The sequence below is a fragment of the Narcine bancroftii genome, chromosome 1 (genome assembly GCF_036971445.1).
Source record: "Narcine bancroftii isolate sNarBan1 chromosome 1, sNarBan1.hap1, whole genome shotgun sequence".
In the NCBI taxonomy this organism is placed as follows: domain Eukaryota; kingdom Metazoa; phylum Chordata; class Chondrichthyes; order Torpediniformes; family Narcinidae; genus Narcine; species Narcine bancroftii.
This window is the reverse complement of record NC_091469.1, coordinates 83,011,001-83,029,178: the sequence shown is the minus strand read 5'-3', so window position 1 is coordinate 83,029,178 and position 18,178 is coordinate 83,011,001. Positions and strand designations below refer to the sequence as shown.

General features: G+C 52.6%; 1 protein-coding gene across 1 annotated transcript in view; it reads left to right on the top strand.

The window, feature by feature from the left end:
• Positions 1-15,707, top strand: part of tmed7 (transmembrane p24 trafficking protein 7) — an 18,859-nt gene extending 3,152 nt beyond the window's left edge. Inside the window, exons 2-3 of the mRNA XM_069931263.1 lie at positions 11,272-11,517; positions 13,756-15,707. Of these exons, the coding sequence (XP_069787364.1) occupies positions 11,272-11,517; positions 13,756-13,992 (483 nt within the window). The 3' untranslated portion in view covers positions 13,993-15,707. The remainder of the gene's footprint in view (positions 1-11,271; positions 11,518-13,755) is intronic.
• The last annotated feature ends 2,471 nt before the right edge of the window (positions 15,708-18,178 follow it).

The following is an 18,178-nucleotide window of genomic DNA, read 5'->3' as shown; positions in this document are numbered from 1 at the left end:
TGCCCCATCTTCCCCCCTGCCCCAGCCCCATCTTCCCCCCTGGCCCCAGGCCCCATCTTCCCCCCTGCCCCAGCCCCCATCTTCCCCCCTGCACCCCTACCCCCATCTTCCCCCCTGCCCTCATCTCCCACTCTTCCCCCCTGCCGCCCAGCCCCCATCTTCCCCCCTGCCCCAGCCCCCATCTTCCCCCCTGCCCCAGCCCCATCTTCCCCCCTGCCCCAGCCCCATCTTCCCCCCTGCCCCCAGCCCCCATCTTCCCCCCCCTGCCCAGCCCCATCTTCCCCCCCTGCCCCAGCCCCATCTTCCCCCCTGCCCTCAGCCCCATCTTCCCCCCTGCCCCAGCCCCATCTTCCCCCCTGCCCCAGCCCCATCTTCCCCCCTGCCCAGCCCCATCTTCCCCCCTGCCCCAGCCCCATCTTCCCCCCTGCCCCAGCCCCATCTTCCCCCCTGCCCCAGCCCTCCATCATTCCCCCCTGCCCCAGCCCCATCTTCCCCCCTGCCCCCAGCCCCATCTTCCCCCCCTGCCCCAGCCCCATCTTCCCCCCTGCCCCAGCCCTCAGCCATCTTCCCCCCCTGCCCCAGCCCCATCTTCCCCCCTGCCCCCAGCCCCATCTTCCCCCCTGCCCCAGCCCCATCTTCCCCCCTGCCCCAGCCCCATCTTCCCCCTGCCCCAGCCCCATCTTCCCCCCTGCCCCAGCCCCATCTTCCCCCTGCCCCAGCCCCATCTTCCGCCCCCCCTGCCCCAGCCCCATCTTCCCCCCTGCCCCAGCCCCATCTTCCCCCCTGCCCCAGCCCCATCTTCCCCCCTGCCCAGCCCCATCTTCCCCCCTGCCCCAGCCCCATCTTCCCCCCTGCCCCAGCCCCATCTCTCCCCCTCCCCTGCCCCAGCCCCATCTTCCCCCCTGCCCCAGCCCCATCTTCCCCCCTGCCCCAGCCCCATCTTCCCCCCTGCCCCAGCCCCATCTTCCCCCCTGCCCCAGCCCCCATCTTCCCCCCTGCCCCAGCCCCATCTTCCCCCCTGCCCAGCCCCATCTTCCCCCCCTGCCCAGCCCATCTTCCCCCCTGCCCCAGCCCCATCTTCCCCCCTGCCCCAGCCCCATCTTCCCCCCTGCCCAGCCCCATCTTCCCCCCCCTGCCCCACCCAGCCCCATCTTCCCCCCTGCCCTCCAGCCCCATCTTCCCCCCTGCCCCAGCCCCATCTTCCCCCAGCCCCCATCTTCCCCCCTGCCCCATCTTCCCCCCCTGCCCCATCTTCCCCCCCTGCCCCATCTTCCCCCCCTGCCCCATCTTCCCCCCCTGCCCCCATCTTCCCTCCCCTGCCCCATCTTCCCCCCCTGCCCCATCTTCCCCCCCTGCCCCATCTTCCCCCCTGCCCCATCTTCCCCCCTGCCCCATCTTCCCCCCCCTGCGCCCATCTTCCCCCCCTGCCCCATCTTCCCCCCTGCCCCCATCTTCCCCCCTGCCCCATCTTCCCCCTGCCCATCTTCCCCCCTGCCCCATCTTCCCCCCTGCCCCATCTTCCCCCCCTGCCCCCATCTTCCCCCCTGCCCCATCTTCCCCCCTGCCCCATCTTCCCCCTGCCCCCATCTTCCCCCCCTGCCCCATCTTCCCCCCCCTGCCCGCCATCTTCCCCCCCTGCCCCATCTTCCCCCCCTGCCCCATCTTCCCCCCCCCTGCCCCATCTTCCCCCCCCTGCCCCATCTTCCCCCCCCTGCCCCATCTTCCCCCCCTGCCCCCATCTTCCCCCCTGCCCCATCTTCCCCCCCCCTGCCCGCCCATCTTCCCCCCTGCCCCATCTTCCCCCCCTGCCCCATCTTCCCCCCCTGCCCCATCTTCCCCCCCTGCCCCATCTTCCCCCCCTGGCCCCATCTTCCCCCCCCTGCCCCATCTTCCCCCCCCTGCAGCCATCTTCCCCCCCCTGCCCCCATCTTCCCCCCCCTGCCCCATCTTCCCCCCCTGCCCCATCTTCCCCCCTGCCCCATCTTCCCCCCCCTGCCCCCATCGTCCCCCCCTGCCCCATCGTCCCCCCCCTGCCCCATCGTCCCCCCCTGCCCCATCGTCCCCCCCTGCCCCATCGTCCCCCCCTGCCCCATCGTCCCCCCCTGCCCCATCGTCCCCCCTGCCCCATCTTCCCCCCCTGCCCCATCGTCCCCCCCTGCCCCCATCTTCCCCCCCTGCCCCATCTTCCCCCCTGCCCCATCTTCCCCCCCTGCCCCATCTTCCCCCCCTGCCCCATCTTCCCCCCCTGCCCCATCTTCCCCCCTGCCCCATCTTCCCCCCCTGCCCCATCTTCCCCCCCTGCCCCATCTCCCCCCCTGCCCCATCTTCCCCCCCTGCCCCATCTTCCCCCCCTGCCCCATCGTCCCCCCCCTGCCCCATCGTCCCCCCCTGCCCCATCTTCCCCCCCCTGCCCCCATCGTCCCCCCCTGCCCCCATCGTCCCCCCCTGCCCCATCGTCCCCCCCCTGCCCCATCGTCCCCCCCCTGCCCCATCGTCCCCCCCTGCCCCATCGTCCCCCCCCTGCCCCATCGTCCCCTGCCCCTCGTCCCCTGCCCCATCGTCCCCCCTGCCCCATCGTCCCCCCCTGCCCCATCGTCCCCCCCTGCCCCATCGTCCCCCCCTGCCCCATCGTCCCCCCCCTGCCCCATCGTCCCCCCCCTGCCCCATCGTCCCCCCCTGCCCCATCGTCCCCTCCCCCTGCCCCATCGTCCCCCCCCTGCCCCATCGTCCCCCCCTGCCCCATCGTCCCCCCCTGCCCATCGTCCCCCCCTGCCCCATCGTCCCCCCCTGCCCCATCGTCCCCCCCTGCCCCACTCGTCCCCCCCTGCCCCATCGTCCCCCCCTGCCCCATCGTCCCCCCCTGCCCCATCGTCCCCCCCCCTGCCCCATCGTCCCCCCCCTGCCCCATCGTCCCCCCTGCCCCATCGTCCCCCCTGCCCCATCGTCCCCCCCTGCCCATCGTCCCCCCCTGCCCCATCGTCCCCCCCTGCCCCATCGTCCCCCCTGCCCCATCGTCCCCCCCCTGCCCCATCGTCCCCCCCTGCCCCATCGTCCCCCCCCTGCCCCATCGTCCCCCCCTGCCCCATCGTCCCCCCCTGCCCCATCGTCCCCCCCTGCCCCATCGTCCCCCCCTGCCCCATCGTCCCCCCCTGCCCCATCGTCCCCACCCTGCCCCATCGTCCCCCCCTGCCCCATCGTCCCCCCCTGCCCCATCGTCCCCCCCTGCCCCATCGTCCCCCCCCCCCTGCCCCATCGTCCCCCCCTGCCCCATCGTCCCCCCCCTGCCCCATCGTCCCCCCCTGCCCCATCGTCCCCCCCTGCCCATCGTCCCCCCCTGCCCCATCGTCCCCCCCTGCCCCATCGTCCCCCCCCTGCCCCATCGTCCCCCCCTGCCCCATCGTCCCCCCCCTGCCCCATCGTCCCCCCCTGCCCCATCGTCCCCCCCCTGCCCCATCGTCCCCCCCTGCCCCATCGTCCCCCCCTGCCCCATCGTCCCCCCTGCCCCATCGTCCCCCCCCTGCCCCATCGTCCCCCCCCTGCCCCATCGTCCCCACCCTGCCCCATCGTCCCCCCCCTGCCCCATCGTCCCGCACGCCCTGCCCATCGTCCCCCCCCTGCCCCATCGTCCCCCCCCTGCCCCATCGTCCCCCCCTGCCCCATCGTCCCCCCCCTGCCCCATCGTCCCCCCCTGCCCCATCGTCCCCCCTGCCCCATCGTCCCCCCCTGCCCCATCGTCCCCCCCCTGCCCCATCGTCCCCCACCCCCTGCCCCATCGTCCCCCCCTGCCCCATCGTCCCCCCCTGCCCCCATCGTCCCCAGCCCTGCCCCATCGTCCCCTGCCCCTGTCCCGCATCGTCCCCCCCTGCCCCATCGTCCCCCCCTGCCCCATCGTCCCCCCCCTGCCCTCCATCGTCCCCCCCTGCCCCATCGTCCCCCCCTGCCCCATCGTCCCCCCCTGCCCCATCGTCCCCCCCTGCCCCATCGTCCCCCCCTGCCCCATCGTCCCCCCCTGCCCCATCGTCCCCCCCTGCCCCATCGTCCCCCCCCTGCCCCATCGTCCCCCCCTGCCCCATCGTCCCCCCCTGCCCCATCGTCCCCCCCTGCCCCATCGTCCCCCCCTGCCCCATCGTCCCCCCCTGCCCCATCGTCCCCCCTCCTGCCCCATCGTCCCCCCCCCTGCCCCATCGTCCCCCCCTGCCCCCATCGTCCCCCCCTGCCCCATCGTCCCCCCTGCCCCATCGTCCCCCCCTGCCCCATCGTCCCCCCCCTGCCCCATCGTCCCCCCCCTGCCCCATCGTCCCCCCCCTGCCCCATCGTCCCCCCCCTGCCCCATCGTCCCCCCCTGCCCCATCGTCCCCCCCCTGCCCCATCGTCCCCCCCCCTGCCCTACATCGTCCCCCCCCTGCCCCATCGTCCCCCCCCTGCCCCATCGTCCCCCCCTGCCCCATCGTCCCCCCCTGCCCCATCGTCCCCCCCTGCCCCATCGTCCCCCCCCTGCCCCCATCGTCCCCCCCTGCCCCATCGTCCCCCCCCTGCCCCATCGTCCCCCCCTGCCCCATCGTCCCCCCCTGCCCCATCGTCCCCCCCTGCCCCATCGTCCCCCCCTGCCCCATCGTCCCCCCCCTGCCCCATCGTCCCCCCCTGCCCCATCGTCCCCCCCCTGCCCCATCGTCCCCCCCCTGCCCCATCGTCCCCCCCTGCCCCATCGTCCCCCCCCTGCCCCATCGTCCCCCCCCTGCCCCATCGTCCCCCTCCGTCTGCCCCATCGTCCCCCCCTGCCCCATCGTCCCCCCCTGCCCCATCGGTCCCCCCCCTGCCCCATCGTCCCCCCCTGCCCCATCGTCCCCCCCCTGCCCCCATCGTCCCCCCCCCTGCCCCATCGTCCCCCCCCTGCCCCATCGTCCCCCCCCTGCCCCATCGTCCCCCCCCTGCCCCATCGTCCTCCCCCTGCCCCATCGTCCCCTCCCTGCCCCATCGTCCCCCCCCCTGCCCCATCGTCCCCCGCCCTGCCCCATCGTCCCCCCCCCTGCCCCATCGTCCCCTGCCCTGCCCCGCATCGTCCCCCCCCTGCCCCATCGTCCCCCCCTGCCCCATCGTCCCCCCCTGCCCCATCGTCCCACCCCCTGCCCCATCGTCCCCCCCTGCCCCATCGTCCCCCCCCCTGCCCCATCGTCCCCCACCTGCCCCCATCGTCCCCCCCTGCCCCATCGTCCCCCCCCTGCCCATCGTCCCCCCCTGCCCATCGTCCCCCCCTGCCCCATCGTCCCCCCCCTGCCCCATCGTCCCCCCCTGCCCATCGTCCCCCCCTGCCCCATCGTCCCCCCCCTGCGCCCATCGTCCCCCCCTGCCCCCATCGTCCCCCCCTGCCCCATCGTCCCCCCCTGCCCCCATCGTCCCCCCCTGCCCCATCGTCCCCCCCCTGCCCCATCGTCCCCCCCTGCCCCATCGTCCCCTCCCCTGCCCCATCGTCCCCCCCTGCCCCATCGTCCCCCCCCTGCCCCATCGTCCCCCCCTGCCCCATCGTCCCCCCCTGCCCCATCGTCCCCCCCTGCCCCATCGTCCCCAGCCCTCGTCCCTGCCCATCGTCCCCGCCCTGCCCCAGTCGTCCCCCCCTGCCCCATCGTCCCCCCCTGCCCCATCGTCCCCCCCTGCCCCATCGTCCCCCCCCTGCCCCATCGTCCCCCCCCTGCCCCATCGTCCCCCCCTGCCCCATCGTCCCCCCCCTGCCCCATCGTCCCCCCCTGCCCCATCGTCCCCCCTGCCCCTCGTCCCCCCTGCCCCATCGTCCCCCCCCCTGCCCCCATCGTCCCCCCCCTGCCCCATCGTCCCCCCCCCTGCCCCATCGTCCCCACCCCTGCCCCATCGTCCCCCCTGCCCCATCGTCCCCCCCTGCCCCATCGTCCCCCCCCTGCCCCCATCGTCCCCCCCCTGCCCCATCGTCCCCCCCCCCTGCCCCCCCTCGCCCATCCCCCCCTGCCCCATCGTCCCCCCCTGCCCCATCGTCCCCCCCCTGCCCCATCGTCCCCCCCCTGCCCCATCGTCCCCCCCTGCCCCATCGTCCCCCCCCTGCCCCCATCGTCCCCCCCTGCCCCATCGTCCCCACCCTGCCCCCATCGTCCCCCCCCTGCCCCATCGTCCCCCCCTGCCCCATCGTCCCCCCCTGCCCCATCGTCCCCCCCTGCCCCATCGTCCCCCCCTGCCCCATCGTCCCCCCCCTGCCCCATCGTCCCCCCCTGCCCCATCGTCCCCCCCCTGCCCCATCGTCCCCCCCCTGCCCCATCGTCCCCCCCTGCCCCATCGTCCCCCCCTGCCCCATCGTCCCCGCCCTGCCCCATCGTCCCCCCCTGCCATCGTCCCCCCCTGCCCATCGTCCCCCCCCCTGCTTTTTTCCTCATTCCTTGAGGAAGGGCTCAGGCCCAAAACTTTTGTTTAATATCCTTACTTTCTATGGATGCTGCGAGATCCACCATCAACAAGAGCAGGAGTAAGCCATCTGGCCCATCAGGCTTGCTCTGCTGTTCTGGCTGTGGGACTACTCCACCTGTCTGCCTTTTACCATAACCCTTAATTCCCTTCCAATGCAAAATATAATGAGGCAGCCCTCTACTGTTTCCTATGCAGAGAATCCCACAGATTCCATCCTTTCTTGGACAAGCATTTCCTCCTTGTTTCAGTCCTCAATCTACTCCCCCCAGATCTCCAGGCAATATCCCCTAGGTTTAGCCTACCAGAGGCAATAACTTTCTAGCCCTGTCATAATTTCATGTTTCTAGAAGATCTTCTCATTTCCTGAATTCCAACAAGTGACTTGATCTCATCTCATAGAGTAGCCCCTTGTCTCTGGAATTAACCAAGTGAATCACCTCCAAAGCCAGTGCATCTTTTCTCCAGTAAGATGACCAGAACTGCACATGATACTCCAGATTGTGGCATCACTAGTGCTCTGTACAGCTGCAGCAGAAAGTCCCTGCTCCTAAATTTATTCTCTCCCGGCAATGAAAGACCTATTTATCTTAACTCCCTGCCTTCTATTAGTTAACCAATTCTCGATCAATGCTATTACATTATACCCCAACTCTATGTATCTTGTGGATGTCTTTTATGCGATATTGAAAATCCAAGTGTACATCCAAGTGTATCTGCTACACTCATTATATCCTCTAGGAACTCACGAAAAATTTGTCAAACACTACTTCCCCTTCCTGAATCCAAGCTGTGTCTGCCGAATAGAAGAGTTTATATGCAGTTTTCTTGCTATTTCTTCCTTTAAGATTCAAGTATTTTCTAGACCACAAATTCCAAGCTAACTGGCTGAAAGTTTCCTGTCTTTTGTCTGCATAATTTTTTAAACATTAGTGTGTCATTTGCTGTCTGTCAAGGCCTAGCCAGAGTCTAAAGAACTTTGGGAAATTATCACAAATGCCTCAACTATAACTTTTAGCTCCCTGGGATGCATTCTATCAGGACCAAGGGGACTTGTCTGCCTTTGGACCCACTAGTTTGCTCAGCACTCCCTTTTAGTGATGGCGATTATACTGAGCTCCTTGCCTGCCATTGCATCCATAACACATCTGGCGTGGTAGTTGAGTCTTCCATGGTGAAGACCAACAAAGCAGTCATTCAAGGATTCAGCCATTTCTGCATGACACAAGATTAATTATCCTTATCTTCCAAGCGACCTACATTCACTAGGCAACCATTTCTGCTTCTTTTATGCTAGTTTACTTTTGTAATCTATTTTTTTATTGCTTGCTAAGTTGTCTGAATTACTTTTTAAAGTATTTCAGTTTCTCAATATTCTTGGTGACTTTGATAGCCATCTCCTCCCCAATCCTGTTGTAGTCCCTTGTTTGTGTGTTATAGTCTAGTTTTGGATCAAACTACCACACTCCATTTGTATGAGAAATTCAGTCAAAATCCCTGATCGTAATTTTGCCTGTCATTGTATGAGGCTTGATCGAAGATAGCATGTTCCTCTGCTGTTCAAGAAAACTATCAGTGATTAATTTTATGAAGTCCTTCTTAAGACTGCCTCAACCAACTTGGTTCGTCCAGTCTATCAAGTTAAAATCCCCCTTGACTTGTTTTGTTCTTGCATGTATCAGATATTTCTTGGCTTATTTCCTATTCCACTCTGTTATGATGTGGCCTATAGACTCCTACCACTATTTTTCCCCCTCTGCTGTTCCAAATCTCTACCCAGAGATGGATTCAATGTTCTGCTCCTTGGAGCTTGTACAATATCTCACTGTTGCCCAAATCTCATCCTTGTATAATACCGCTATCTTTTTGTCTTGCTTATCCTTCGGAATTACCTGATGCCCTTGGGTATTTAATTCCAAGTTGCCTCCACCCTTTAACCAAGTTTCTGTACTGATTTGTGCCACAAGTTCACTGACCTTGTTTCAAATACTATAGGCATTCAGAAAAAAAATATAGAATATAGAACACTACAGCCCATGTACTAGTGTCAAACATGTCTAAATAAAACTTTTGCACTGCTTGCATTTCATAGATATCCCTCCATCCTCTTCAGATTCAATTATCTCTTAAATGCTATTACTGAATCAGCTTCTACCATCACTCCTGCCAACTTGTTCTATGTACCCACCACTCTGTGTATATGAAAAAAAAAATCCCATCAGGATGGCCGAATTTGTCTGAAGATGCAGCAAGACTTCATTCTCAAAATGCCTTAACATTTGGATTCTCCACATTGTGCCCCTATCACTATCCTTCATAAATACAGATGTAAAGTATCTGTTTCATACCTTGCCCATTACCTCTGACACCGTATAAATTCCCTTCTTTGTCCTTGAGTTTTCCTAGCCCCTCGCTTATCATGTTCTTGTTTTTAATGCAATTATAAAATGCCTTGGGATTCTCTTTAATCCTGCTTGCTAAGGATATTTCAAGGTCCTGTTTGGCCTTCCTAATGCCCTGCTTGAGCTCTCTCCTCCAAACTTTATATTATTCCAGGGTTTTGTCTGATTGTAGATTCCTAATCTACAAGAGCCAGCTCTTCAGCGCTTGACGTCCTGCTTTGCGGAAACTGCCAAAATGTTTGGCCTGGAAGTCAGCCTGAAGAAAACTGAGGTCCTCCATCAGCCAGCTCCCCACCATGATTACCAGCCCCCCCACATCTCCATCGGGCACACAAAACTCAAAACGGTCAACCAGTTTACCTATCTCGGCTGCACCATTTCATCAGATGCAAGGATCGACAATGAGATAGACAACAGACTCGCCAAGGCAAATAGCGCCTTTGGAAGACTACACAAAAGAGTCTGGAAAAACAACCAACTGAAAAACCTCACAAAGATAAGCGTATACAGAGCCGTTGTCATACCCACACTCCTGTTCGGCTCCGAATCATGGGTCCTCTACCGGCACCACCTACGGCTCCTAGAACGCTTCCACCAGCGTTGTCTCCGCTCCATCCTCAACATCCATTGGAGCGCTTACATCCCTAACGTCGAAGTACTCGAGATGGCAGAGGTCGACAGCATCGAGTCCACGCTGCTGAAGATCCAGCTGCGCTGGATGGGCCACGTCTCCAGAATGGAGGACCATCGCCTTCCCAAGATCGTGTTATATGGCGAGCTCTCCACTGGCCACCGTGACAGAGGTGCACCAAAGAAAAGGTACAAGGACTGCCTAAAGAAATCTCTTGGTGCCTGCCACATTGACCACCGCCAGTGGGCTGATAACGCCTCAAACCGTGCATCTTGGCGCCTCACAGTTTGGCGGGCAGCAACCTCCTTTGAAGAAGACCGCAGAGCCCACCTCACTGACAAAAGGCAAAGGAGGAAAAACCCAACACCCAACCCCAACCCACCAATTTTCCCCTGCAACCGCTGCAATCGTGTCTGCCTGTCCCGCATCGGACTTGTCAGCCACAAACGAGCCTGCAGCTGACGTGGACCTTTTACCCCCTCCATAAATCTTCGTCCGCGAAGCCAAGCCAAAGAAGAGATTCCTAAACCTTAAAAAAGAGCATATGCTCTTTTTCTTTTTGACTAAATTCATGACCTCTCTTGATATCTTGGATTCTCTTACCTTCCTTTGTACTGGAACATGTCTACAAAGCCCAAGCTCATCCTTATTCAGAACTATCTTGAAAAATAAGGAATGTTATCACTCTTTCTGAAATGTTCTCTCACTGAAATTCCAATAATTTGACCAGGTTCATAAGTTAATACAAGTTCTGGTATGGCCCCTTCCAGGATGGACTATCTACAGGCTGCTTCATGAAAATTTCCTGGATGTACTTCATACATTTTGCCCTATTTAAGATGTAGCAGAATCATTTTGTGGAATGCATCCTCATCTGGTTTGGATATCTTAATGTTGCAGGCCTAACACTTCAGAAAGGACAGCATTGTCAGTGGCCAGAAGCCAGAATTAGCTATTTGTTTTGTCTCTGGTATCTTTAGCCAATGCAAATATGGAATATTTCTCAGATTCCTCTTCAATGACAGCAAGGAAGACATCATTATCTCTTGATTCCTATCCATTTTTCACCTTTTCTGCCATGTAGAACTAACTTTTTATTCACTCCTATGCAATACTCAAAAGTGCTGGAGAAACTGAGTAGATCACACAGAATTTATAGGAAGTAAAGGGTAACCAATGTTTCAGGCCTGACCCCCTTCATTAAGGTATGAACAAAAAGCAGGCAGGTGTCTGAATTTAAAAAAAAAAAAGTGGGATGGATGGGAGATGAAGAGAGAAGGGAAGAAAGGGCACAGAGATGGAGGGGCACAGGATAACAGGTAAGAGATCATAAGTGGGTATGGGTTGGAGGGTAAAGGAGAAAAAAGCTGAGAAGTGACAAGGGTAGGGGGTGATGTTCATACTTTTTTTTTGAGTCGCAAAATGTTGAGTACCCTTTGCTTCCTATAGATGCTGCGTGATCTGCTGAATTTCTCTAGTACTTCTGTGTATTGCATTACAATCACAGCATCTGCACTTTCATATTCATCTTGTATTCACCTTTCCCAGTTATAACATTGGGCTGACAACCTAAAGAGTTAGTTTATTTCTTTATTTGCCTGACTTGATGAATCTTTCCAGAATTTATTTTTATTTAATGACTTTCAGCATTTAGTGTTTTTAATTTTCCTATGCAATGTAACAACTGGTTTTAACTGAAATGATGCCATGACATTGAATTTTTTTTTATGCTAGGTGGAAAATGTATTCGGTTTGCTTTTGCGTTTATCCCACATTGCTTTACAAATTTGTCTTCTAAATTCTTGTGGTTAACAGGTCATTACTGGAGGCCATTATGATGTAGACTGTCGGTTAGAAGATGCTGACGGTGCTGTTTTGTACAAGGAGATGAAGAAACAATATGACAGTTTCACCTTTACAGCTGCAAAAAATGGAACTTATAAGTTCTGTTTCAGCAATGAGTTTTCCACTTTCACGCACAAAACCGTGTACTTTGATTTCCAAGTTGGGGATGATCCTCCCTTGTTCCCTAATGAAAACCGGGTGTCAGCACTGACTCAGGTATAAAATATGGGATTTTTGTCAGTTTTTTATAGATTTGTAAGGTTGAATGCAGTGATATTTGTCACCTTCAACTTGATCCAGTGCTCGGTACTGAACAGACTAAAGGTGAGAAGGAACTTGTTGGTTTAATGCATATTTTTAAGTGTCTGGGCCAGAAATAGTAATCTCAGGCCAGTGATATTTCATTGGATTGGGAAAAGTCAGAAAATTTTAAGATGTAGAGGGGGAAGGAATGAAAGCAAGGGTTAATGATGGAGAAGCTGCTAAATGAGGTGGTATTGGGGCAAAATAAAACAAAATCTGAGAGCAAGAATATGCAAACCCGATTCATTGTGATTATAGAACTGGTGATGAATCAGGAAGAGTATAATATGAGATTGAGAGGTTCTAAATTGCTTAGCTGTGGAATAACACTGTGCTGCCACCTTTCTAGCTGATAACATGTCTTGTGAAGAGCCTTCTCTGCATGGAGGGTGAAATGGTCATTTGCAACTAACAACATTTCATGAACAGATTGCCTGTTATTATTTCATCAAGATAGCCTGTGATTATATCAGATCTGATACCAGTTATTTTCATGTAATAAAACAAATGTAATATTACACTAAATTGCCTTTGGTCTGCTGTAAGGCTGGCAAAGATTTGCTATTTAGCATTTCCCTGCGGCCATTACAGTCATCGAAAAAGAAGCAAAAGAGAGTCATTGAGTATCATCGGATTCACCCCCAGCACCTCTCCAGCCACACAAGACCCCAGTTCAGTTCAAACCATTGGCAACCTGAGTCCAGATCCAAACCTCTGACGTGATGAGAAAACCTTCAGAGCCGAGGGCCTTTCTTGACCTCAGTGCCTTTTTGAATCCCAGTTCCAATTCCTGGTTCTCATGAGCCAGTCTCCAGCTGCCCACAACCTGGTGTGAGTCCTTTGACCTCCAGTCACCAGCAGACTGTGTGTTCCTCACCCACAAGTCACCAACAGCTCACCTGTGTATGTCCTTCAGCTGCTGACCCACTTGCTGGTCTGCTGTTATAGCAAGGAACTGGGCACACTACAGGCCCTTTGTCCCATGATGATGTGCTGATCTATATAACATACTCAACAATCTTAACCTTCTCTATCTCACACCCATAAACCTCTAATTTTCATGTATCCATATACCGGAGTCTTTTAAATGCCCCTATTGTATCAGCCTCTTCCTCCACCACCACCATGATGATGTGTTCCAAGCACCAACTACTTGGTGTTTTTTAAAAAAAAATCTTACCCTGACGTCTCCCTTAAAACTTTCCACCCTGATGTTGGTATTTGCTACCGTCGCCCCAGGAGAAAGGTGATGGCTTTCCACACTATCAATGCTTCTCACAATCTTGTCGACCTCTGTCACCTCTCATTCTCCTTTACTCCAGAGAAAAGCCTGAACTCTTAACCTTGCCTCCTAAGACGCCTTCTCCAATCCAGGCAATATCGTGGTCATCTTTCTTGGAAAAATGATTAGATCGAATATTATAAATACACATCTTGCTTGTTCTTCAATAGTTCAGCCATAATTTAAACTTTAAAAATGATATTGAATCATTTTGCAAGTAATTCTCCTGAACCTTTTTGAATGTTATGCAGTAAAAGCTCCTGAGCAATTGTAGTAGAAAATTCTTTGAAAATTCACAGAAATCATATTACATTTTGTGTATATACTGAGTATGGCACAGAAGGAGGCCATTCAGCCAAAGTCCATATGAGTTCTAAGTTCCCCTGTAACTTGTTCTCATTCATGTGCCACTTGCCGTCATCGTAGCTAATTTTCATCAGCCACTGAGCACACTAGCATATCAATAGGATCTGGGAGGAAACTCAAATGGACAGAAATCCATATGGCACAGGGAGGATGTGCAAAACTACACAGACAGCATGTGAGGCCAGAATCAGGTTTGGATCCCTAGAGATTTGAGGTAGCAGTACTAATTGCTGCACCACTGTCATCCATTTGAATTACTCGTGGGAAATTACTACAATGGAGAAATTGTGCACATGTCCACAAAGTTTAAAGTTACCTAATATTTGTGAAATCAGAAATAACAAATTTTGTGCACTGTATTTTGTGGCTATTTTTCCAAGTGAGCAATATGGAGGGAATTTGAAGATGGGATGTACTTGGTGAAAGTTGATGTATGCAAATGAATGTTACAATAGGGCTAACATTTCTTTTTCAAAACATTTGTGTTTTTAATAACAAATCAGATGGAGTCAGCTTGCGTTACGATGCATGAAGCAATGAAGTCGGTCATTGATTACCAGACCCATTTCCGTCTCAGGGAAGCACAAGGGCGAAGTCGTGCTGAAGACCTGAATTCAAGGGTTGCTTTTTGGTCCATTGGAGAAGCGCTCATCTTGTTGGTTGTGAGTCTTGGGCAAGTGGTTCTTCTCAGGAGCTTCTTCTCAGATAAAAGAAGCACTTATTCACGTCTTGGTTCATAACTGGTAGCCACAAGGTTAAACCAGTACCTAACAGTTTTCAGTTCATGGACTTGTTTGATTATTAAGTCTGGGAACACTGTTAAGAATGAAATCCTTATTGAAACTATTTTCTCTTCACTTTGGACTGTTTACTAAAGTAAATATTCCAAATGAAATATTGTAAAGCTACATCAGCTGTATGTCCAACAGTTACTTGTATTACAGGCTGTGTCCTCTAGATGGCCAAGCCATTGACATGTAACTGCTTGGATTTAATGATTCACTGCTCACATGTCTTGAACAAAGTGAAGTGATGCATCAATCCCTTGAAACAATTTAAGTGAAAGTATGATTCTTGGGATTTTCAACACATCTAAACTATTTTCAAGCCCAATGGAGATCACTTACCACCACTGCAAAATGTTATCTGTCAACTGTTGGAGATCTTGTACTGTAATTCAATTCAATTAATTGTCATTTGATTCATGTTGGTTTTGATGTAGCAATGGAAATACTGTGGCATTTCTTATGCTTCTTTTCCTTTGCTTTGAGAAGCAGCTTTTGTACTTTTTTCATTGATTTGCAACTTGACAGTATTCGAAATCCAGCCAGGTTACATCATATCAATGTTTTACCTATTAAGATTTCCCTTAAGTTTTCAGTTTTCTAATTATAACTATATCTACAATGGAGCAGCCATTTTTAAAAATTGACTTGAAAAACATTTTCAAGAGAAGACATTGTTTTATAATAAACTTTGCAGTTTTCACTTTAGTTTTGTGAAAGCTTATTTGCTTTGTGTATTTCTGTCTAGTATGAAATTGCCAAGTGTTGAGTAAATGAAATCTTTAAGGATTAAGAGGAATTTGGGATTATTACAAAAACTAGGGTGTAAATTTGTTTCAGCTTGGTGTAAATGGGATAACAATAAATTATTCCTGGCAAAACTTGCATGAGTGGAAGTGGGATTTTTAAGTCACATCTTAAAAGAAACAAGCGGGCCTTCTTAAGGCCAGAAATCAAAATATAACTAAAACGAATCAAAATGCAATTACAGATATATTGTCATTTTCACAAATTGGGAGGTCTGATAAATCCCATGTTCTAACTGGGAAACATTAGATTTGTGTTTTTTTTTCTATTCATGCAGTTAAGAGTTCTAAGTTTAAAGGATGCACTGATTAGTTTCATTTTTTTTTTCTTTCTGGAATCTTCCAACACCTGGCAGTTATGTAATAGGCTTGGCCTTGCATATTACCCATCCTGTTTGAGTGGCAACACCTATGTCAGTTTTTTTAAAAATACTATACATTTTGCAAGCTGGCTATTTTGACAGTCCTTTTGCCAGAATCACAAACTAGATCAGTACTTCTAATAGTAACTGTTTAAAACATATATGTAGGATAAGTTTTTGTGTGAAACATTACAGTCTGTTCCATTTAATTAAAAAAAATTGTAATGCACTGTAAGTTCTGAAGCAATGAGGGGATAGTTTTATTTTGTACGAATGAAGAGACTAGATTAGTTACAAATGCATAAATTATTGAAATACAAGACATTGTATTGACAAGTTTGTATTAAATCTTGCACCTAAACTACTAACCAGATGGAGCCAACGTTTTTTTTTCACTTTTTCAGTTTTTAGACAACATTGTAAACCTGCATTGGAAGGTTATTGGTAAATGTAAGATATAGACTGTGAAATTGGACAATAAAAAAAAAACTTGTGCATCTGACTCAATTTTGAAAATTCAAACTTGCAATTGAATTTACTATAAATTGAATAACAGCTGTTTTGATTTACAAGGCAAGTTTAAATTGCAGAATACTGGAGCATTGACTTAAAAGGCGGGTTTTAAAGAAATGAGTGCTGTGAGATTTCTCTTTAAATTGCAAAGCAAAGGGACTTGAGCAAGAGGTAGTTTTTTTTTGAGGTGGTGAGTTGACCCAGCAGCCAATGAAAAGAGAAACTCGCGTAGAAGTGGCCAGGGTAAGAGTGGGATTTGACAACTTTGGATCAAGAGTTGAAGGAAGTCGTGCTGGTGTTGGCAGTGGCAGTAACTGTTTAAGAAATAAAGGCTTTAATTAGAACGCACAAGTGAGAACAGGTTTGCCTTTGATGCAAATGTGCTGCGAGAAAATGTTGAGGCTTTGGTTCAGGAGAACCAAACTCTTGTTGCACAGAGAGCAGTAGGAATGGCAGCCAAGGCAATGGTATGGTTCTCTTGTAGGATTTGGGAAATCAGACACCACTTGTGTCCCTGATAACTTCACCAGTGAGAAGTTCACTTAGCTAGATCTCCTTATAGCTGTGTTAGGAAGCTGAACGAACTCTAGATCATTTCGGAGACTGAGGGTTAATAGACAGGAGATACACACCTCAGAGGCAGGTGGTTGGGTGACTGTCAGGAGAAGAAATGGGAGTAGTGCAGGGAACCCCTGTGTCTGATTCCCTCAATTACGCTTACTGTTGGGGGGTTGACCTGAGGGTAAAGCCGCAGCATTGAGCTGTTTGGCTCCATGGTTCAGAAGGCAAGGAGAGCGATGGTGAAAGGGGTTTCATTGGTTAGGGGAACAGATGGGAGATTCTCCAGAGGCGATTGAGACTTGGAAGAGCTATTGCCTCCCAGGTGCCAGGGTCAAAAACATCTTGGAGTCTGTGGGAGGGTGAGCAGAGCAGCTAGAAATTGTAGTATATATTGTAACCAGTTACATGGATGGAAAAAGAGATGAAGTCTTCAAGAATGAATGTAGGCAATTTGGAAGGAAGCTAAAAAGAGGGACTTGAAAGACAGTGATTTCTACATTGTTACCTGTGCCATGTGTAAGTAAGGTAAGAATAGGAAGTTATGGCAGATGAATGTGTGGCTTAAGAGTTGTTTCAGACAACAGGGTTTCAGATTTACGGATCACTGGGATCTCTTCTGGGGAAGATATGGTCTGTACAAAAGGGCCAGGTTGCACCTGAGCTTGAGAGCCACCAATATCCTTGCAAACAGTTTTTCTTGAGCTGTTTAGATTGGAATAGCTAGATAGGATGGGAACTGGGGTGTTAGGCCATATGAAGAAGCAGTTGGTAGAAAGGTAGATGCAATGTGCAGTAAAACTGAAGAAAGACAGGGAATGGATGGAGCATAAATGCAATCCATTGAGAATGGGTTGAAATGTTTAATGTGAAAAGTTCATTATCTGATAATATTCAAGCTGACAAATGTTTTTCCAGACTACTGCACACGCACACAACTGTTAATTCATCTCACAGCCTGCAAGATGTTATTTTCCAGCCTGACAGTCTTGATTTTGATGGTAGTGGATCAAAGATACCATGTGCTGGATGGAAAGGGTCTTTTATAATTGTTTTGAACTCTATTTAAGCAAACACTACCAGCAAATAACGTCAACAGAGGAAAGGCAGATTCCAGTGATCTCAGCTATTCTGAAGATCCTCTACTGACTTCTAGCTTTGCAGCTACCAGACCCCACATCACACAAAGGTATATTAAGAATAAGGTTAAATAATTGCATGCATCAGTATGTGGAATTAAAATTTGGCCATTGCACAAACTTGTTTTGAGAATCAAATCTTGTAGATGTGCATAATAATTTCCCCAGTTTGATACCATGTTTACATATGTAAGTTTTTTTAAAAAATTCAGCACCTTGGCCATTAATTTCAATTTGCTTAACAATGATGCTTTTCTTTTCACCAGATTAATATATACCTCAATAAAAAGAAACTGTCAAAAAATCCATGAGCAAAGAAACTGTTTCAGATCATCAGAGCTAGAAAGTGAGAAAAAAAGCATGTTTAGAACTGCATCAAGGGGCAGGCTTGGAGAACCAGGAAATCTCTGATAGAGTACAGGCAAAAGGGATCAAGGTAACAATAGCATAAATAGTTGAAACAGAAAAAGGAGAACAAATTGTAAATGAAATAACTTGCAACATCCATGATAGAAAAATACTGGATTCTGAATTCAACAATTTCAGATAACAAGTTCCATGAACTGCAAGGTATCCTGATGAAGGATGAGTAGTTCTTCAATCTTGTGTTGAATATCATTGGAAAGGTTAGGAGGGCTGAGATGGAGAGGACAGAGGAGGGATTGAACAGGGAACTAAAACAACAGGCAATTGGAAAACAAATTGTTACATGTATATTTAATAATCCATTGAAATATTGCTTAATCTTTATTTGAAACTTAGA